General features: G+C 32.5%; 4 protein-coding genes across 23 annotated transcripts; all 4 read right to left on the bottom strand.

Annotated features, from left to right (window-relative positions):
* Window positions 1-3,910: 3,910 nt before the first annotated feature.
* Window positions 3,911-9,125, bottom strand: LOC112754602 (uncharacterized). 19 transcript variants are annotated; one of them, XR_011874413.1, is made up of 9 exons: window positions 8,789-8,944; window positions 8,512-8,710; window positions 7,658-7,807; window positions 7,488-7,570; window positions 6,268-6,365; window positions 6,130-6,199; window positions 5,892-6,000; window positions 5,750-5,786; window positions 5,337-5,631 (listed from the first exon to the last, which is right to left on the bottom strand). XR_011874413.1 is itself a non-coding variant. In XM_072220924.1 (7 exons), the coding sequence occupies exons 3-7, from the start codon at window positions 7,739-7,741 to the stop codon at window positions 5,621-5,623; spliced, it is 288 nt and encodes a 95-aa protein (XP_072077025.1). In that variant the 5' UTR covers window positions 7,742-7,807; window positions 8,512-8,710; window positions 8,789-8,944; the 3' UTR covers window positions 5,337-5,620. The 19 variants fall into 19 exon arrangements, 5 of the variants coding, with proteins under 5 accessions (XP_072077025.1, XP_072077028.1, XP_072077026.1 ...); XR_011874416.1 differs by having other exon boundaries at window positions 6,078-6,199; XR_011874414.1 differs by lacking the exon at window positions 7,488-7,570 and adding an exon at window positions 8,257-8,412 and having other exon boundaries at window positions 8,789-8,930.
* Window positions 9,126-12,752: 3,627 nt separating this feature from the next.
* Window positions 12,753-18,284, bottom strand: LOC112754604 (dynamin-related protein 5A). 2 transcript variants are annotated; one of them, XM_072220928.1, is made up of 9 exons: window positions 17,740-18,284; window positions 17,402-17,562; window positions 16,705-16,802; window positions 16,345-16,503; window positions 15,676-15,736; window positions 14,525-14,646; window positions 13,646-13,774; window positions 13,346-13,541; window positions 12,753-13,160 (listed from the first exon to the last, which is right to left on the bottom strand). In XM_072220928.1, the coding sequence occupies exons 5-9, from the start codon at window positions 15,713-15,715 to the stop codon at window positions 12,979-12,981; spliced, it is 669 nt and encodes a 222-aa protein (XP_072077029.1). In that variant the 5' UTR covers window positions 15,716-15,736; window positions 16,345-16,503; window positions 16,705-16,802; window positions 17,402-17,562; window positions 17,740-18,284; the 3' UTR covers window positions 12,753-12,978. The 2 variants fall into 2 exon arrangements, with proteins under 2 accessions (XP_072077029.1, XP_072077030.1); XM_072220929.1 differs by having other exon boundaries at window positions 16,705-16,819; window positions 17,740-18,078.
* Window positions 18,285-18,851: 567 nt separating this feature from the next.
* Window positions 18,852-20,522, bottom strand: LOC112754605 (NDR1/HIN1-like protein 10). The gene has a single exon (XM_025802301.3). It carries the CDS (start codon window positions 19,974-19,976, stop codon window positions 19,290-19,292), a length of 687 nt encoding a protein of 228 aa, XP_025658086.1. The 5' UTR covers window positions 19,977-20,522; the 3' UTR covers window positions 18,852-19,289.
* A 1,104-nt stretch (window positions 20,523-21,626) lies between these two features.
* On the bottom strand, window positions 21,627-21,962 carry LOC140180171 (putative fucosyltransferase-like protein). Its single transcript, XM_072220597.1, has one exon. The coding sequence runs from the start codon at window positions 21,960-21,962 to the stop codon at window positions 21,627-21,629; it is 336 nt and encodes a 111-aa protein (XP_072076698.1).
* Window positions 21,963-22,840: the final 878 nt, after the last annotated feature.

Genomic DNA, 22,840 nt, shown 5'->3' on the forward strand with positions numbered 1-22,840 from the left:
CAAACACTTGGAAGGCATAAAAGGAAAGCATGGTAAAATTGTAAGAATAATAAAATCTACTACTACCTAATGCAAGAAATTAACACTAACAACTCAATTAAACATCAAAGAAACATAAAACATAAATTGTATTAAAGAAAATCCAAATCTAACAAGAGTGCATCGACATAAAAGTGACATGAAAGAGAAATTAACAAGAGAACTAAGAAGAACAAAGATATAAGAACAAGAAATTGTAAAGAAAACAAGATGAAAACAAGAATTAAAGACTAAACCTAGAAGAGATCTACCCTAAATCTACCCTAATTCTAGAGAGAAGAGGGAGCTTCTCTCTCTAGAAAACTACCTAAAGCATGGTTCTAATCTAATCTAATTGCTCCCCCATTGACCCATCTTGAGTTCTGCATCAAATAGCCTCAGAAATGAGTTGGATTTGGGTTTGGGAAGCTCAGAAATCGCCCCAGCGAATTCACTTTAATGAGGTCACATGATGAGCGTCACGCGTGCGTGTGGTCGACGCGTGCGTGTCGCTGGCAAATTTCCTCCTCATGCGTACGCGTGGGTGACGCGTGCGCGTGGCCATGAATGTCCTTCTCACGTGGACGTGTGAATGATGCGTGCGCGTGGCCTTCAATTCTCCAAATGCTCATTTCTTCACGAATTCTCCACTTTGCATGCTTTTTCTCTTCACTTCCTCCATCCAATACTTGCCTTATGAGCCTAAAATCACTCAACAAATATATCAAGGCATTGAATGAGAATAAAGTGAATTAAATTTAGCTATTTAAGGCCTAAAAAGCATGTTTTCACTCTTAAGCACAAATTTGAGGAGAATTACAAAACCATGCTATTTCATTGAATAAATGTGAGATAAGTTGATAAAATCTCCTAAATTAAGCACAAGATAAACCACAAAATTAAGGTTTATCAATGTTCCACAGACATGGCAAGATGAGTCATTCTCATACCCGTTCCGAAACAACGTGCAGTCATTGCGACATGCATCGATCTTTTGGTATTCAAGACCCAAATTCTTCACCATATTTTTTGTTTTATCAAAAGAAGTAGGAATATTCAAATATGGCATTTCTTCTTTCAATAATTCCAAGAGAGAAGTGAACGACGCATTACTCCAACCATACAAGCATTTTAACAAGTAAAGATAGATGGTAAAGGATAACCTTGTGAATCCTTTACACCTTGAGTATAGTTCTTGGCTTGTCTCATCTACCAATTTATAAAATTCCTTTGCACATTTATTGGGCCCCATGTTTTGTCCATCAAGTTATATAGTATCTCTAAATCTATCACGTAATAACTCATCAATGTTATCATTGCAGTTATATTCACCGTCTATGTCACTGTCAGTCTGTCAACATCTATAGCAACAAGTGATTCCCCATGATTAAACCACCGCCTATAACCTTCTACGAAACTGTGGCATATTAGATGATCATATACATCATCTCTCTTTAACCAAAGTCTATTACAATACTTTGCACATGGACATTGAATTCTTCCCCTTGAAGAACTCCCGTTTATGAGAAAGCAAAGTGTAAAAATCTTTCTACACTAACTTGATATTCTTTCTCATGACGTGGTGCAGGCACGGACCCGGTAACAACAATAGGGGGCACTTGCCCCACGTGTTTTCAATTTTTTTTTAAATTATAGTTATACATAATGTATTATGTGCCCCACTTCAAATTTTAAATGATTTTACTACAAATAAACTAAACTCAATTAGCTAAAGCCTCAAATTTATTTTTTTTATCTTTTTTATCATTTTGATTATTAGTTAACCTAATCAAATTTAGTTCTTGCACTGTCATTTCTTTATTCCCTTAAACCCTCTTCTTAGTTTTATATTTTCAATCTTTCCTTTCTATTCTTTATCTAGTGGTTATCTTTTCTTCATCAAAAGGTAAATTTTAAATTCTCCATGTTTTTTTTATATAGCTCTCTCTATATCTTTCAATTTCATTGTTTCTCTTTTTGATATTTTTAATTATAAATTTTAATTTAAACCATTATAGTTTAGGTATTAATCTAGTTTTTTTTATTCTCTTTATGGATTTATATATTTTATTTTATTCTCAATTTATTCATCTGTATTACTTATTTTTTTATCTTTTATTCTATTATATGTACTTGCGTATAAATTTTTGAAATAAATTAATTAATTTACAAATTTAGAATATATTTTTTTATTTTCAGAAATAGTAATAAAAAATATTTTAATTATAATACATAATTAAACAAATGCATAAAATCTTTCAACTGACATTATATCAAATTAAATTAAAAAAATATATACAAATTTTATTATTTTAAAAATAAAAAAATTATAAATTAAGTTTCTATTATTTTATATAAATATACTTTTCATATACATATTTAATTTTTTTAGTATTTATATATAATTCTAGTTTCAACTTCTAAATACTAGTATATCATTAGACGTTAACATGTCCATTGATTTAGTATTTATTATTAAATGTGTATAAAAATAAATAAAAATAAAATTAGTTAGGATAACAAATTATATATAATTTAATTAAAATACTTTCAGTCCAAATTTTAGAAATAATTTTTTTATAAATTATATATAATGAATAGTATTTTAAGAATAAAAGTGTTCACTAACTCTTTTTAATTTTTATGTCTTGATATAATTAATAATGTTCAACAAAATTTATTTTAGTAAACATATTTTTGCCCTTCACTTTTAAAATTTTTTAGGTCTGTCACTGACGTGGTGTATCCATCCAGTCCTTGGACACATCCATCGAAAACATATATATTTCAAATAGATAGCTAAGTTTCTAGATTAAAGTCCTTATTGTTAGTCTCACTAACTGCGAATCTAGCTTCCTAATTAACTAAGAGACAATGGTGTGCAAGCCTCCAAAATACTTTGAAGGAATTAGACATAAAATAACAAAGAAAATTGAATTTTAGCAATGCTTAAAGAAGGTCCTAAAGTGATGAGTGCCTCAGAAAAGCACTTAAACTGTACACATAACATCAATAACAAATTAATATATGTATTCAAATTCGCCTAAACCAATCTTAATTACTGTCTTAATCCGTACCACAACAGCAGCAAAGTGGTAGTGCAGCAGAAATAGAATTAGAGAGGTAGCAGCAACAGCAAATAACTATTCGGCAGCAAATAATTAGTACCACAAAAACAGTAGAATAAAAGAAGTGATTGCAGTAGTGGATAGAATAAAATAAAAGAAGTGACAGTAGTAATGGATAGATAAATATAAAAATCTGAACAAAAATAGACTTAGCCCTAAGTAAATACTAAAATAGAAAAAATGTGCATTGATTATATTGACTAATGTATATATAGTACAGTGTATGATGCATGAATTTATTAGGTTTTTAGTTTAAAAAATTACCCATTAGTATTAATTCGAATGTAAGATAAATTATAATGATAAGTGTCATTGCATCATTAATTATCAACTCATTTAGAATTGGATTAAACCCTGTTCTCGATATGTGAATTAAGTCATTAGTCTCAAATACAATTAAATCAAATAAACCTCCCAAATTACATCTAATCTAGACTTGAAACACCGATGCATGCATTAGAGGAGTGGAATGGCGACTTGCTGAATCACCTAGCTAGAATGAATATAAAGAAAACTTAGAATATTTTAACATCAATGATCAAGTCAAATTATTCTTATACAAAACAAAATTCAAAAATTTTAAAATGAAACGGTTTGATCATTTCTAGTAAAGAAAATTGATTACATGTTTTGTCTAAATTGTTAAACTTGTTTATACATGAAATTCAATCCTACAAAATTAGGATTCCAAACCATCAACAAGCATGCATCGTCTAAATCATATAGAAACTTGCCTGCACATAGTCGTTAAATGTGATGTGGGCAAACATTCTCCTTATATACTATATATCTATATATTAGATGAAAAAATTCTACCCATTATTTACTTTGACTAATGCGTGCATCCAAAATAATAGTCAATAGTGAACTAGCACTTCAACACCGAAACAAAAGAAAAAATCAATGAACTAAACTACTGTCAGATATGATTCCCCGTAATGACTTCCTACACCAGTGATATGATCAAACTAGATTATATCTTGGTCTCATAGCCAAGCTGAATCCAAGCACCAGTGAGTTGATTTCTTTTGGTTTCAAGGATAGAAGAAAAAGCTGCTTATTGACCTAGTCAAAGAGGAAAAGACAAGTTAGATATAGTAGATCCAATAATTATGAAAAATATTGACAATGTAACTAATGCCACCCAATCAAATCCCCGTGCATATTCAGCCACCACCAACATAACAGAATCCATATAACTAGTTTATAATTTGGCTATGTTATATACTCATTAAAATGTGGGAAAAATCAATTAATTCAATAAGATACAAATATATAAATACCTACAAGACAATTATCATTAGCATCGGTATTAATAATTCATCTAAACTATAATGAGATTATTGTCGCAATTGGGCCTATAATGTTCACCAAATTAGAAATTGATAAACCTGGGTAGCTATACTAATCAAACAATAAATAAGAGACTTTATTCAGAAACAAACATTAAGTGAACTGAGGCAATAGCACACGTTTTATGATAGTTTTGATTTTTAACACCAACTATACTAAGAAGAGAAAAATGAACCATGTCCAGAGGATAAGACATTGAGCTATTAACTTGTTTGGAAGCTCATAGTAATAATATAAATAGACAAGTAGTGAGTAAATATTCATTTTAACCACCAAAAAATTTGATTTCTGATGCTATGAAAGAAAAAAATGATAAAATAATTGTTTCTGGAACATTTGTAAACTTTTTTATCTGCAAAATATGGAAAAAATAGAAATAAAATTGATAAATTATTTTGAAGTTTCACTTTCCATTCTAGGCAATACTAGTTTTATTTTCTTTTAGTCCATCACTCAAACGCTACAAGGTTTTTGTTGATTTATGGCAGTTTTTTCTCCTATTTGTGGAGGTTTATAACCCCCACTAAATAGTTTGTGGAGGTTTCTAAAATCCCCAAAATTTGAGGTGCTACGAGGATTTTGTGGGGATTTTGTGTATGTTTAGTGGGGGTTTTATATTAGATTTTGGTGACAGTTTTAAATCACTATTGTAACAGTTTAAAACCCCCACAAATTAATTTTTTAATTTAACAAAAAATTAACTATTTTGTAAGATTTTCAAATCTCCATAAATCATGTAATTATTTATTTATTTTTAATTTCAAATCATTCATTAATCTCATCTCATTTACATATTCTCAAATTAAAAATTTAAAACATAAATCTTTTATAACACAATTTCTCAATATAAGACTTAATTCTATATATAAAAAAAATTCTTAATGTCAATAGTTCCAAACATAATTATATATGGTATTATTCTACATAACTATTATTGTTTTTCAAAAGAAACCAAAAGTGACAAAAGAATGATGTATCACAACATCAACAAACTACTAAATTAGCCATAGAACTCTTACAATGCCCTTCATTTCAGCACATTTCTTGATAGTATTACACAGAAAACGTGTGCACAGTGAGCTGAGAAGTTTACAACGGTCCAGCGCTCAATCCTCATAGGTTTAACTGGTTTCTGAAATATGGCATTCAATGTTAGATTAACAATTCTAACTTTTCAACAATAAGAATAGAAAATAATAAGATAAAACAATACAGAATACTAATTTTATTATTGAAATTCCAGCGCCCACCCTTTGGAATGAAGCTCTCCTCATTTCCAACTACAAGCTGCAAATACAAGAGACATATGAGAACACCTTCAGAGGCCTTAAAATGAAAATGTGAATGAAAAACTAAACAGATTTAAGAAGCTGAGGAGATGAAAACATATACTTTTGGGGGCTGTAGAATATGACCTTCAACCCGAGTAAACTAATTGAGCCCTTTGTAAATTTGTCAATGCCTTGGTGTACCGCTGCAATGAAATCAAGGTGCCTTAAGCCTGCAATGAGTAGGGGAATTCAAAATCAAAATGGAACAAAATATTAAAAGGATGTAGGGACCTGAACATAGGTATACTTAGATTTGCATGGACCGTTGAAGGAAAGAAGCTTTAGCATGAAGGTCTTGCCTGCTAGTATTATAAGCTTAGATATATCTCCCTTGCTTGAGCACACTGCTTTCCACACCTTCTCAAATGCCTATGCATATATCTTTATTAATATTTGATTGGGATAAGAAATGTAATTCAAATAAAGTTATTAGTTACCGGTGAATCGTTGGTTTGTCCATTTTCAACTGCTCCATATTGTAACACATTGAAACTTGGTGTCACACTCAATCCTATTGTAGCCACACTCAGAGCTACTATAACATCCAACAATAACTCTTGTATCAAATAATATGTTAGTTGAAACAAGCTAATTAAGGTTGGTTTTATCAAATGGGTTTGGAGATGGTGTTTTTCTATGGGATTGGAGTGGATCTGCCTGGCATGAGGGACCAGAAGCAGCAAAGTGGTTCTCAAATTATTTAGGAAAAACCAGTGCTTTGATCTGCTTCGATATCGGTAGGCCATTGAGTTTGTGTATCTTTAAGCCCTATTTGGTAACTAGCTCAAGACAGAAATATAAACAGATACACAAACTAAATGTGTTTCTTATGGAACAAAATTGTAATGAAACTATCCATAACTTTCCAACTTAATGCAGAGTCACCAGCTAGACTCGCAGATCCGGAATACTATCATAATAAACAAAAGGTCCTTTTTACTGATGGTTATCAATACTTAATTGCATCTCAGGTTAGTTAGAGTTTTCAAATTCAATAAAGTCTAAATTCAATTTCCAATTGAAACTTTTAATCAATGTTTTTGTCACATGTAACTTTCAAGGATCATTGGATGTAGTAAACCAGCATGCTTATATATATATATATATATATATATATATATATATATATATATATATATATATATATATATATTATTAATAATAATATGTTAGTTGAAACAAGCTAGTTAAGGTTGGTTACACACAATTGACAATGAAAATGACTTTGATATTTTGTGTTTGCATTAGGTTCAAGTAGTAGTTATTGTAAAGAGTGTAAAATCCTCAGGCCTATTACCTACACAAATTAACTTCTGCATATACCAGATTCTCCATGATTATTAGAATAAAAGCAATTCAATTGTCACAAATTTAGTACTAAAATGTCACAAAAAAAATTTTTCAATACTAAAATGAACAAATTACTTGCCTACTTTCTAATAAGTATTATTGATTTTAGATTTTAGAGGCAGTTAAGTTCCATTGCCATCTTATTATGCTAGTTTGTTATCTCTTTATCAAAATTAGTTATTGCTTCACAATTGCAGCTTCTTTTTGGATGTATTAATAATTGAGATATATATATATATATATATACCTCTCCAACAAACTATACAAAGAAAACAGATTTAGCAACCATATTGTTTAAACAACTTACTTTTGAGTCCTGTAAGGATTATCACTGAGTTCACTGATTTTTTTTATTAGCCTTGATTTTGAGGTTTTTCAGCACTCTTTTTGCTTGAAAGTAAACAAAAACAAAGCATCACATTCAATACACACAAACATCATAACCTTGATATAATTAAAATAAGATAGCAATATTACCTTGGTCCAATCAATAAGATTTGGATGCTTCACATTCTTATTCTCACAAAGGAAGTCCAGTAAAGGGCCAGGCTTTACAACCATAGTAGTTGACACATCAGGATGGAATTGTACCTCATGATGCAACAGAGCTTTAGGAATCACTCTAACCTAGGAAAGATAAACAAATGAAGTTCAAGAAAGTTTAGAAAAAATTTACAATAAAAATAGTATATAACAGTATATAAGCCATTAGTCCTAATCTTCCACCATAAACCAAATCAATCTTCTTTCAACCTTTCAATACAACAACTAAGAATAAAACACATGCAAGAGTTCTTTAAAGGAAAAGGAAAAACAAGTAGAATACACAAGTATATTCATAATAATGAATTGGTAAACAATATAGTATGATAAAAATTACCAGCAATTTACCAAGCTCAAGAACATCATCACCAAAAACATCCCAGTTATTTAGAAAAAACCTTGTTATTCTCTTATTTTTCTTTTTAAATTAAGAATGTTATCATGCCACACACTAGAACAAACAGCAAGTGGATTCAAAATAACACCACGTGCATTAAAAATGGTAAGGGAGATTGCGTTTCAAATTCCAATACCTTAACTACATAAGAAACTGAAATTAAAATTTCAAAAAGGACAGTTTCATGCTCTTCCTCTTACTATCTGGATATTTGATTAACCGATGATTCCAACAACATGCTCTAAGAATACAGATCTCTTACTTATGGACTCCATCAGCGTAACTTCCCATTCTACTCCATTTCAATTGCAAAAGCAGAGAGAAAATCACAACTCGCAAAAAAGGAACTGAATCTAATTACACAAGGAAAAAAAAGCAGCGAAAAATTCACCTGGACAAGCTATGGCCAAAACAACTCCGGGAATACCAGCACCCGTTCCAACGTCCATGAGGCTAAGCCTCTCATGTGACGACGCGCCGCCGCAGCACGTGCGGTAGCAATCCCTAAAAGGAGGGAGGATCGTGAGCGAGTCCTCGACGTGCCTTTCCATGACTTCGTCGGCGTCTTTGACTGCGGTGAGATTCATGCGCTGCAATTGAAAATGCAGAAATTAAGTGTTAATGTAGTTGAAGAGTTGAAAGAATTGGAAAGTATGAATTATGTATACCTTATTCCATTGGAGAATAGCGTGAACATAGAAATGGATCTGGTGTCTTTGGCGGGAGGATAGGGTTCGAAAGATGTAGAAGATTGATGGCGATTGGGCTTAATCAGAGTAGGTTAAGGACTAATTATTTGTGTGAGGAATTGGGCTTAGGAATTTAAATTAACATTAATTAATGGGGGTTTTATATTTTGCCATAAATAAAATATGTTATGGAAGTTTTTTAAAACTTCCACAAAAAATCCAATAAACAAATAGAAATCTTGTAGTGAAAGTCACAAACTAAAACATGTATTATCATGTAAAAAAACTTTAAAAGAATATTAAAGAATAAAAGAAAAGGAAACAAGAAAAATCATATTAAATATAAAATATTATATAATTGCATGAAATACAGTCCTGTCAGTGTGATGTTAATTCCTAATATTCAATAACAAAAGTTAATGGTAGGCCAACTATGATAAATATTTTCCCCTGATTGAAAATTTGTTTGTCAAGACTTAAATTAGAATTTTGCCTTCCAGCTGAAAAGAACAATCTTCATTTTGGTTCATTTTAGTTGATCTACCTACCAATCTGATTTTAATACATTACCAGTATTATTGACAATATATTTGTGAATCTAAGAGTTTCAAACAAATTCTGATGAAGCTTTATGTGGGTGAAAGCATAAATATATCTTATGATGTGAATGTAAAGTGTTCTTTCTAGTTTCTTGTCAAGTCTTTTCAAAGACAATACACTGACGGGGAAAAGGAATATTCACTTGAGAGAACAACTGCAAATACAGGAAGAAGGCACCAGAGGTTGAGATTGGAACACAGAATCATGTTCGAAACAGAGCAGCTTGGTTCAAAGCATTCCTTTGTAATTTAAGTTCAAAATAAGCACTAAGTTCTACAAAAAAGAAAATCAAAATGACAATCACTAAGTTCAACATCCCCCACATCTATGATAGAAACAATTATATTTTCATTTCCAGTGTCAAAGCATGAAGAAATTAAAACTTATAAAGGTGCTTTTCTCATTTCCATTCAAAAATTTTGAAATTAAATCAATAAACTATGGACTATAATTCTATAGAAAAGAAATGGCATATCAAAATTCTCAAGTACTCATAATATAGATACTATTACTATGCATGTAGATCGTTCTGACAAATACCTATCCAAACTCATAACAAGATATCCCTTTCGACTAACGGAAGGGAGCGGCGACAGAAGAGGTCACGGGTTTGCAGCGATGGAGGGAGAATCCACGGAGGACTTACGAGGGAAGTCAGAGTTACCGCCGAGAAGAGGGTTAGGGGTTTATGGTGGGACCAGCGATGGTGGGAATGCCGAGGGAGGCATTGTGAGCGTCGGCGATGTTCTTCGTTCTTCAGGGGTTATTAGGGTTAGGGGTTGTGAGTGACGGAGAGTGAGAGAGTCTTGAGGCTTTTGGCCAAGTTTTAGGGTTATTAAGATTAGGGGTTATTAGGTTTGGGGTAATTATGTTTTCTTTTTTTAAAACCTTTTGGCCACGCTTTTAAAGCATGACAAAAGAGTAACAGGATATGGACACGCTTTATAAATGCTACTGTAATGAAATTCTGTTGCCACGCTTTCAAAATGTCCCTGTTTCTCTCTATGGCCATACTTTTGAAGTGTGGCAAAAAAAAACGTGGCCATATCTCTAATCAATTGCCACTATCACAAAAGCGTGGCGACAAGTTTTTGAAGCATGGCGAGAAAAAATGTGGCCGAATCTCTAATCAATCGCCACCTTCATAAAAGTGTGGCCATAGGCCTATTTTCTTGTAGTGACATTTTCTCCCTCAATAGAGCTCCAGCATAGAGCAAAATTCTAGAGAGTGTCTTTCCGTTGCCAAGTTTTTCCAATTGCATATTTCTCTCTAGAATTTTCTCGAAAAGGTGGATTTGATGCAAGAGGTGGATGGCATGGAATTCTCTCTCTGGAATTCTCTCTCGAAAAGGTGGATTTGGGGCAGTTTTGTAATTTAAAAAATAAAAAGTGTTATCTTTTAGATTTTTTATTTTATATGTGGTATATTTATTTTATTTAACGGAATATTTTGTTAACTTTAACTTTTTATAACGATAGGGACTTAATTATAAAATTTGATATGGTATAGGGACTCAATTGAAAAGAAAAAATATATAAGAATCTAATTAAAAATTTAGTAAAACTATAGGAACCAACAGAGTAATTAAACTTATATTTTAAAAATTTTTCTACCAACCTTGATCAGCAAAAAATGGTACATCTTGAAGGCATACAAAAGATAACTATTTCTCATTCTAAAATTTGAATTGACAAATTACTAAACACTTAATTTATAGATATATCTCAATAAGATTGCATCAATAAAAGAGAACAGCCTCTAATGAAAATAGTTAAACCTAAAGATCACCTAAACTATGAACTTAACATCATTTTTACTTCATAAAGAAATCAAATTTTTCAATAGAGAATAATAATTTTTTATTTATGTCTCTTTACCTTTATAATATATCAAATCAATTTAACTAAATCTATATCAAATCCTTTTTCGTGACCTGAAATATTTACAAAAGAGAAGAGTATATTAGAACATAAGAAGTGGGATTTGTGTATACTCTTTGCCAAACTATATCATCAAATTATCACAAAAACTAATATCGTTGAAAAAAAATTGAAGAATTGAAGAAAGCAAAGAACAAGAAAAATTAGGAACAAATCCTCATTGTAATAAACTCACACGACATGAAAATTAGTTCCACGAGATCTGATAACTTTGAACGTAGTTTCAATCGAAGCTTTTAGAGACTCTCGCTAACTCGCCTTCTTGATCTCCTCAGCTAGCACCACTGAATATGCGCCCAAACCGCACTCTGAGTGCTTCAAGCTGTCGAAGGAAAAGCAGAACCAGCAGCACAACTGGCAGTGAAAGATGATGCAGAAGCGAAATATCTAAAGCATTATCGAAACAATCTGAATGGAATCATCACTAAAATACTATGTCCAGAGGTCAACGAATTCAGAGACTCCACGTTTATCTCGTCCGCCATTCATAACTCTATCAGCGACATGTAGACGGAGGAGACAATGGCAGCAAAGAAATGAATGGCGAAAGCAATGACATCGAGATTTTAGGGTATCATAGAAGTCCCTCTCCCTCTCTCGCTCGAAGCCCTCTTTTAAATGTTTTTTTTTCAATTTTTATTATGGGCTAACATTTATTTGGGTTGGAATATTTTTAGTATTGATTAGGTTGAGAGTCTTTTAATAACAGCGAGAGTTTTTGTTAATAATTTAGGGAGGTTTTACAAATTGGCACTAATAAAACACTACAAAAAAAGGGGTTAAAACGGCGGTTATTTTGGGGAATTACGGCGGTTAGAACCGCCATTATGACCAAAACTGGCGCCTCCAAGAAACGCCGTTATTCTGGGCGCCATTCTGGTTATTACGGCGGTTTTTGGAAAACCGCCGTAATAACCTATGGATAATACGGCGGTTTTTTGAGGGATAAATGGCGGTCTGTAACTGCCATTATTTCCGGATAAAATGGCGGTTTTTGAACAGCCGCCGTTTTTACCAGGATGTTGTGGCATCAGTTCTGTTTAAAATGGCAGTTGAAAACCGCCGTTTTGACCATTATAATCGCCATTTTTACTAGGTTATAATGGCATCTTTTGTGTTTAAAATGGCAATTTCTAGCCGCCATTTTTACCAGGTTATAATGGCATCTTTTGTGTTTAAAATGGCAGTTTTTAACTGCCGTTTCTACCAGCGTATAATGGCATCGTTTTCATTTAAAATGGGGGTTTCTAACCGTCGTTTCTACCTAATTATGATGACAATTTTATGCTTTTTAAAATAAGATTAAAACTACCAATTTAAAGTGATATTTTTGAAACTCACTTAAAAATCTCGTAATAACCAAAAGGCATAGTCATAAAATGAGTATAAATAAATGAGTAAATGAGCGCTAAAGAATAAAATAAATAAAATTCATGTTGTATGTTGGACAGCAACATAAGTAGATAAGGCAACATATATAAAGTGGACAGCAACCTTCTTTTCTTCATCATATATAATATAAACTGCTTCTAATAATTTCAAGGAACCAGCTTACCAATAACTAGCTAAGGGTATCATAGAATTCAATTTCTATTTTCAATCCTTTCAAACTAATTCATATATAACATCTATACATCTAAAAATACTAATAGAACATCTAGTTGGAGAAATGGACTGGTAACTGAATCAAGGTGGTGCCTAATTAGTTGTTTGCATTGTTTTGAAAGATCCTTTATGAAGCGGCTGTATGCACACCTTAATGCAGCATGAAAACCAATACAGCCGTCCATGTTAGCTGTTTTACTCCCATCTGCAATGAAAATAACCACCACTCAGCTTCTCTAATCAGATGTATTAAACATATAGTAAAAGATAAAACAATTTCACACAATGATCATTTGCAATTCTGTCATAGGATTTATTTCATAACATTCTAGTGGTAAATACACAACCAAATGAAATAGTGATAAATTTTCAGCAAGGAGAATCACTTACACTCTGAGTCATTACTGCGGTTTCTTTCTAGAGCCAAATCAAATAAGTTTCCTAAAACAAAACCAAGTCTGTCACAAGCAGTATCAAGAAGAGGAGCAAGCCATGATCTAGCAGCAGAACGAGCAATTTCTGCTGCAGCTTCTGTTATTCCTCTTGCACTGCCTCGGCTAGCATGGGCAAGTAATATATTCGCAACCTATTGAAAGCATATCAAAAGAATCTCAAATTGAGGAAGAAAAAAAAGGAAAGATGATATGTTTCCAAATCAGTTATCTAAATTCTAAAAGGTATATGAAGTACCTTCTCCCTTGACACTGGAGGGCATTCAATGGAATAGGCAGCACATCGAAATTCATGTATGACTCTTTCAAAAGCAGCTCCTCCATAAAGGTGCAAAGTAGAATTTGGGGGATAAAAAAAATGGGATTCCTGTTTTGACCTCAGTTAGTAGTTTAAAGGAAAAAGATGAGCATCTAATTAGTAAGCATCTATTTGAAAGGAAATTGGGCTTATAAAAATCATATTTACATTTAGTTTGATAACAAATTATTTGCTACCTATCTCCATAATCTCAAGACTAAATGAGTATTCAACCGACAATTAAATCTCCTCCAAAATTCTTATTACTGCTTCATTTAATAAAGGATATAAGTATATATTAATCTTTGCTACCAAATACAAAGGGTTCTGAAGAATCTTATTCAATAAAAATGGCTTTTTTATAAAATAAAAAAATTAAATGATAAATTATAAATATTTTAAATCATTTAAAATCAAACAAACAAGTAACTTAACAGCAATTGTTTTTACTTTTTATTATTTTTTTCTCATAAAATCTCAAAATCCAGAAAATAAAACTATAAAAAGTAAAAAATAAAAACGCAATAAGGGTCAGTGAGTAAATAAACATGCTCCTGATTCCTGAAGCATGGAAGTCATGACATATAGATACTAGACTCAGAAAAGTATATTAAGGAACCAAAGCAAACTAAAGGGTTAGAGAGATCCAAATTATAAATACTCCAATGTTTAATACTCCTAAGTTAGCAATACACCAATACAACCATGACAAGGCATAGAGATAACTATTTGTATCTCTTTCAGATAGGAATAAATCTTCTATTAGTAGGAAATAAGAAAGAGAAAAATTATAACGAGGAGTGAGGACCTAAACATTACCTTGGTCACATTAGAATGGTCAAGCTTATGCCAAACAACAACTTCTTGTGTAAAAGCTGCCCTCAGAGAAGCTATTTCCGCTTCAGAACGATGGCCCTCTTTCCCCCAATCAAGAAGCTTAACTGACAAAACAAAATGAAAATTATGGATAAATTACTCGTTATTACATCAGTTGGAGAACTGTCTTCACTACTTACTTTGAATTTTTCTTTTATTCAAATTCAGATGAAAGTTACAGGGTTGAGTTCAGCACACATGAATTATTAAAGATAAAATCTTCACCATATTAAAATATAACATTTGAAAAACTAAAACAAGGGCACTAACATTAATGATGACTTTAACTTGAAGAGTACTTGTAGCTAACTCCAAGGAGAAAAAATGTATTATTTTTATTATTCTAATCAAAGAAATTTATTATGTGGCAGCATAATAACCGGCCATTACCATCCACAAGTTTCAGTTATTATATTATTATTATTACTACTACTACTACTACTACTTCTACTACTTTTGTTCTCAGCCTTACATTGATTCAAAGTAGTAAAATTAGGTGCATATCAGAAACAAACAAGAAAGCTTAAAATCAATGGATCTGTTGGCTAAGTAACATAGGTGTCACACTTTGAACTGAAACATTATGTTCAACAAAACTTCATATAAAATTTAGAGCTAGAAACTGCATAAATTTGATGAAAGGTATTAGTACATTTTCTCTTTTTTTTTTTTCTTTTTCTTTGTTTTTAAAACATGTGTAAGGAATCTTGGCATTTTACATGAAAGGTATATAACAGAGAAGAACAGTGCATGAAGATAGACCATTGGAGGGCTCTATTGTTAGTGTGCATGTTGGATTAAATGTAATAGCAATCTTAATCTTATTATATAACTATAACCAATTTTTGGTGGATTTAAAATCCAAAGTTCAACAAAGTAGGCTTTATGTACTCATGTCTGAATTACATGAAAAGTCTAAAACCAACCAGAACTGCAGCTGGAGTTGTGAACATAAAGCATCCAATAAATTCAATAAACTCAATTATGGCTAGAACTCCTAATGCCTCCATACTTTCAATTATGTAAGATTATAAATTGAAGTAAATAAAATTTGACATAGGCTGCCACCAGAAGCACAAATTTGATATTCATACCTCTTAGATGAATCTCCCAATAAATTGTTTTCAAACTCATTAAGCTAATAAACAAATAAACCTGCATGAATCAGGTGAGAAACAGGGTGAGAAATCAACTATCACTCGGTTGCAAACGTCGGAACTTATAGCTATAAATAGATGCACAAAACACAAATATAGATTCTGACCAAGAATATATAAGCTCAAAGTTTGAAACTATAACGAAACATGCAGCTTCTCATCAATCATGAAGCCAAAGTAAATAGCCAATTCATATAAGAATACTTTTTTTTTTGTTATTGTTGTCTGTATCTGTGACAGTAGCATTTGATTTGAGTCATTGGAATTCATATAAGAATGTCACTACCTTAATTATGTTCCACTGTCATTAATTATAGCTTCCTTAAGATTCTACTGCTAGAAGGAGAAATATAAAGGGGGGCAGAGTTTTTGACACAAAAGTAATAAATGAAAGGCTAATATGGAAGTTGTGTACTAAAACTGGAACTGGAAGTTGAAGTTCTTCTGAACCAAAGAATTAATGCCTATATGGTACTTCTAAGGAAAAAAGGTCTCAAATTTATTATTATTCTGAGCATGTAGAGGGTCAAGAAATTTAATGCAACAAGAATTACTGTCTACTATGACACTTTTACTAAAAATAGTAACACTTGTTGGTTACTTTACCAGTATCAATGAAACTAATTATGATATTTTCTTGGTTCCTTATAGAGTAGCCAAGAGTCTCCATGGTTTGGTCATCAAGAAGCCCCATGAAGTCCCATGAATGAGTTGTATGCAGCTTTCTCTTGGAATTGGGGAACACAAAGATCACTTCTGGCATTTCTGCTCAAATTTAAACACAATAGAAAAGCTATTACATTAGACATTACTACTAATCTTGGTCTAAATGGATCAAAGGAAAAAAATATTATTTTACTTCATCTATTCTATAATATCTATCAAACTAAAGATTTGGTACATTCATAACTAACTGTGATACAGATGATTTGCAAATCAAATAGAAGAAAAATCTCAATAGCATACTTGAAATATGATAAGCTTGTTCATCAGTGAGCTTGGCTGCAAATCCTTTAAAACCATGCTTGTAGCTATAAACATGAGAAGCTTGTGCTTCCTCAATGCTGCATCAAAAACAATTCTAATGACTCAAATCAAATGCTACTGCCACAGATACAGACAACAATAACAAATTATATAATAATATAGAAACTAGGCATAACATTAGGAGAAGAAACTAGGCATCTCATCCAGATAATGATTAAGCAACTTATATATCAAGTTCATTGAAAAATAAGCTAAAAAAATAATTCTAATTCAACATATATGTTGCTGGATATAGTTAAATTATCATACATCAAAGAAAAAAAAAGTAACGAATCAAAGAAAAAAGAGTAGTTGACTTGTCTGAACCAGTAAAATTTAGTCAAAGCAAACAAATTTAACAAAATAAGATAATTTAACAAACCCAAACTTGTCTAAATCAAAAACGGATACAAATGCAAATTTAAACAAGTCAGAACACTAGATATTTGAATCAACATAACAAAACCAGTTAAGATAAGAAGTGGTCTTTAATCAACATAACCAGTTCAGAACAACCTCGCCAAGTCGTGGAGAGATCTGAACTTATGACCCCTCGCAAATCAACATTGGCACTAGATCTGAGATCGAGGAGAGAGAGAGAGAGAGAGAGAGGAGGGGGTAAGGTTATGGAAACAACCTCGCCGGCTTTGTAAGCAGTGTCGACGGCAGATGCAAGGAAGGAAGATCCAAGATCCAAGATCTGAGATCTGAGACTGGTTGAACATAAGACCCGATCGGCGTCAATCACCCCTGCACCAACGTCAATCGAATGCTTCAACACAAGACCCGATCGCGGAGCTGCAGAGAAACAAAAACCTCCAAAAATCAGCAACAAAAACAATTCTAAAACCATAACCCGAGCAAAAATGAAGAAATCAGTAATTTCAGTTTCGGTTTCGCCTTCTCTAAAGAACTTGAGAGGGAGCTGCAGAGAAACAAATCAGTAACTCAGTTTAACTTGAGAGGAAAAAGTACCTAGCGAAATTGTAACCGGCGGAGAGAGGAGAAGCCGAGAGGGAAGAACGGCGTTGTCGGAGGAGACGAAGGAGAGAGAGAAGCGAGATTGAGAGCGCCGTAATGTTTCGTTTAATGAGCTAGCTAGGATTGCAGTTCTTTTCTTTTATATACGTGTGAAAACGGCGGTTCAAAACCGCCATAATCACCAGAACCGCCACCAAACATGCCATAATAATCGGATATTACGGCGGTTCTTTAAAACCGCCGTAATATCAATGCCATTTTAAACTCTTTTTTTTTGTAGTGAAATATATTATGAAAGCTTGTAATATCTTCTTCTGAAAAACTTCCACAAACAAACAAGAATTTTTGTGGTGATGTTTCTTTTGTTAAATTTTAAATTTTTAATTACACTTGGGATGCGTTTTTTTTTTTGTTAAAATTAGAATATTTTTACTATTAAGTTGGAATATTTTTCTTGTTAAACTTAGGATATTTCAATGCAGGTGAACCCCGCAAAGTGCACAGAAGAGTTGCGATGAGGCGGAGAATATAACAGCAATGTGATGGGCATTTGAAGACGAGATATAGTGACACGATGAGAAGGAATGAGATGGAATTTCACATTAATGAAGCAATTATAAATTTAAAATTCTATTTTAAAAAATTCAAAATTTTATTTGTTAAAAATGGTTACAAATTTAAAATTCTATTTTTAAAAATAAAAAATTTTAGTTTTTAATAATTTTAAAAAATTGTTCTAAGTTAGCTGGTAACTACTTGGGTACTAGCGGATTGAAAAAAAAAGTATATATCGTGTGAATACCGCTATACTTATCTCGTATCCGTGTTCTTCTCGTGTTATTAGTTTTTACTAACCCGCTTCTGTAGCATTAATGCATTATACTACATATTATTAATCTTGCTCCGATCCTGTTTGGATATTTTCAGAATTGAACCTTTCTTATTAGCGCGATTGGAGAAAAGGATAGAAAATGTGATTTCATTGTGACCTTGTAAAGATTAAGATAACGGCACAATTACGTTAACAATATATTTTCACATGGCTAACAGACAACTTGAGAAACCGGGGAACTAACTAATTACTAATCTACGTAAGACCGAGGGGATATTCAGATTTTATTTATTTATTTATTCACAAATAATAAGAAGATAAATGTATAATAATGCCAAAAATCCTCTCCACTGAATGGAACCGAAGGATATGAAAAATAAAATAAAATAAACGTACATAGTGTAATAAAATCCTTGAATAAGTCAAGGTGTATGACTATAATGTATAGCTATGTCCAAATAAACAATGAACAAATATCCCGTCTAAGAAACAAGAAGGCGAAAAACACAAGGCAACACTGCCAAACGCATATACATGCAGAAAAGAAAAATGCTATATTAACAACTATAGACTGGACAACTACATCAATAACTGGATTTAAACGAAGAGATCGTTTGCGTTTAACTGCAGTTATTAATTTAATTGTCTACAGTATATACTTACTGATATAGCATTTTTCTAAACAAAAGCATAAAACTAATTAATAAATCAATCAGCGACTCCAATCGCACTTGGTGGTCTGAAAGATATCAGAAGAGGAAACACCTTTGGAAGAAGTCAAAGGTACCTGCAAGTCGCAGGTAACCTTTGGCTTGACCTTCTTGGTCTTGATTGCACCAAGCTTAAATCTCACCTTCAAATACAATTTCACTCGGATATCATAAACTCCTTTGCTGTTCTCCTTGTTTAGCTCGGAAACCTGGTCGGTGCTAAGAGGCACCACCTGCTGGCCCTCGAACACGTGGCCCAGCACGGTAGTGTTCTTGTGCCCCTGGTAGAAGGTAGGCAAGAGGTCGGAGTCAAACCTAGAATCCTGAAACAGCGCTCTGGCTTCGATATAGTCGTAGTAGATGCCGAGCTTCTTGTTTGGGTTTCGGATGGAGAAGTTGAGGGTAAGATTGTAATTTAAGGTGTTGCCGCTGTAGTTGAACTGGGTAAGGGACGCGTCGGTGACGTGGACCTTAACGACGTTGGGGCGAACGATGAGCCAGAAGATGAAGATGGCGATGCCGATGATGATGACGATGCTGAGGATGAGCTTGAAGATGAGGCTGAAGATGCAGCCGCAGCAGCAGCCGAGGAGGCCGCCACCGCCGCGTCCCGGACGGTGGTAGGATTTAGAAGGGGGGATGGCGGGGCCGTAGTAGGCTCCGTTGAGCTGTGGCTGGTTCGCAGACATGGTTTGCTGATGATTTGTAGGAAAGAATAATAATTAAGGTGTGTTTGGTTTATGACAAATGAGGGGAGAAATGGTGTTTATAAAGAGGCTAGAACACGTGGAAAAGCGCGTTTAAATAGTCAACAAAATTAACCGCAAGTAACCGGCAAGAAGCTAAGAAGAGTAGTATAGTCACTAAATAATTAACGCGTGTTTGGGTGCTTCCGTAAGAACACAGAAAACATTGCAAGACGCGGTTACTTTGTGTTTGTGTGTGCGGGAGAGAGAGAGGTTTTGAGGCGCGTGAATAAATCAAAATTGGAGCAATTCTGTGTGATTAGTTAGTTCGTGGAAACTTCTAAAGGCAATGATTCTTCAACCTCCCTCAGCTGCTCCCTTTGATTCCTCTCCTTTTCTTGTGTTCCAACTTAATTCTCATGCATTCACTTCTGTTTAGGATTAGGTTTCTTTTAACCTTTTGTACTAGCTTAGATTATTAGGTGAGACATATTTTATGATATTAATTAATATTAGTATTACACATACTCTCTGCTCCATATTGTTTGTTCCTCCTTAAAATATTCTCCCTATACTAATTCTTCAAACTTATATGTAATGCCACGTAATCAACATGTAGAGTTAATTAATTAGTTATATACCTACTAATCGAATTAAAATAACTTATTTGTGCCACTAATTTTTATCTTTCCTATCTTAATATTTGCTAATTGGAAAACGGTAATACCGAAAACATAAAAAAAATTATCTTATTTAATATTATTAATTATCGTTATAATTAAAAAATATTAAATAAAATAAATTATAATTATTTTTGATTAATTTTTTTTAATTATTAAACATTTTTTATTGAAAAACACTACTATTCATGATGATCATCGTTTGCTAGTACTTATCGGCTATCGCTATTCAACCATGAAAATTAAAATTAAACCGACACTTCACAAAACACCAATTCAACCTTATCGTGCCTTTGATTATATATATGAAAATGAAAGATACACATATATTCGCTTTGTTTAAGATATCCTTTTACTAAGTTAAAATGAATAAATTAAAACTTTGAAAATTAAAATAAGAGTAAACTATCATTTCTATTCATAAAAGTTGAAAACGCTAATATGACATATCTACTCATAGAAGATAAAAATTACCATTTATACCCATAAAAAATTGATTTCGCAAGCAAAATTATCCAAACTCTAAATAATTACATAAAATCTCCAAACTATCCCCTTCTCTTCTCTCACGCACGCACCTACCCTCACTCACTATCTGCAGCATCTAAACTATCACTGCAGTAGCATCATCTCCCTTCCTTCTCTCTCTCTCTCTTTCTCTCTCTCTCTCTCTCTTGAACATCAACATAGCCCAACCACTATCCTCTTCAAAATCACAAAAAAGAACAAACTCAGATCAAATTGAAGAATAGAACATGTATAGATTCAAAATAAAACCCTAATTTCTTAGAATCTTCACCAAAAATTGTCAATTTCTCAGATTCAAGATCACTATTTCATTGCAAATAACACAAAACATTAATTCGATTTTGGTGACGCTGGGAGGAGATGACGAAAACGCATCGCTAGGAGGAGAAGAGAGCAGCGACGCCGAGAGAAGAAGACGAAGATACGACGACAAGTAAAGCAAAATCTAAATCATCAGCACCATCCACTCTTTGCAGCTCTCTGATTCTGAATTCTTTTTATTAGTTCTACCAACAAGCAAACCAAAATCTAAATCATCAGCACCATCCATCACGGACGCAGCACATGACCGATAGAAAAAGTCAGTGACCATAGCTGCATTCTCCGCCATGTTGAGCCTCCCTAAAAACGCGATCTCCACAATGACCACAAATGCCACCACAAGAGGCATTAGATTTGAACATTTTCGCTTCAGAACCAAACCCAATTGAACCGATAAAACCAGTAAACCTTCGTGAGTTGACTCGGTTCTCGAGCTTCGCAGGTTCTGCACGAGACCCATCGATCAACGGATTCTAGCTCTAATTTCTTGATTCCTTCAATTTCAAATTTTAAATTGGCCAAAAAATCCAATTGGGGATGTAAAGGGAAGAACTTGGTGCCGTTGTAGCTACGATTCTAACCCACTTTCTACGATTTGAATGAAGTGAGGGAAGAAGGATAAAAATGAAGACTTGTAATTTTTTTTCTTTTACCTTTTTTTTGTCAGTGGAAGAGGTAAATATTTTTCAAAGTAATGCAAAAACCTCCCGAAGAAGAAGAAGAAGAAGAAGAGGGGAGGGTGCTGCAGCAATGCTGGTTCACGGTTTAGATGAAGATGAAGAGGATGAGATTCAGAAAGGGTAGTTTGGAGATTTTATGTAATAATTTAGGGTTTGGGTAATTTTGCTTGCGAAATCAATTTTTTTTGGATACAAATGATAATTTTTATTTTCTATGGGTAAATATGTTAACATTTTCAATTTTTATGGGTAGAAATAGTAGTTTACTCTTAAAATAAAAATCAAAAAGTCAGCTTTATACTATATATACATAAATGTAGATGGATACGAAAAAACTTTTCTTCGTTTTTGTATTTATATTTTTATTCTTTTAGTTTTTAATTTTTTATTTATTTTATATACTATTAGACTCACTATTTTTATTAAGGAATAATGAGTGGTTCAAATTAAGTTTAGTAAATCTTTTATTTTTTATAAATAATTTTTAAAAAATAATTTGTAAAATTAAATTAAAAGTAATTTATAATAATAAATACAAATAACTATAGATTATATTTAGTAAAATAATAGTACTACTTGTTTTGGCATATGATAATTAGGAGCGAAAATTGGTCAATTTTTATTTGTAAAAAGTTAGATCTATCATATAGTTAATTAG

Source organism: Arachis hypogaea, chromosome 16 (genome assembly GCF_003086295.3).
Source record: "Arachis hypogaea cultivar Tifrunner chromosome 16, arahy.Tifrunner.gnm2.J5K5, whole genome shotgun sequence".
Lineage (NCBI taxonomy): Eukaryota > Viridiplantae > Streptophyta > Magnoliopsida > Fabales > Fabaceae > Arachis > Arachis hypogaea.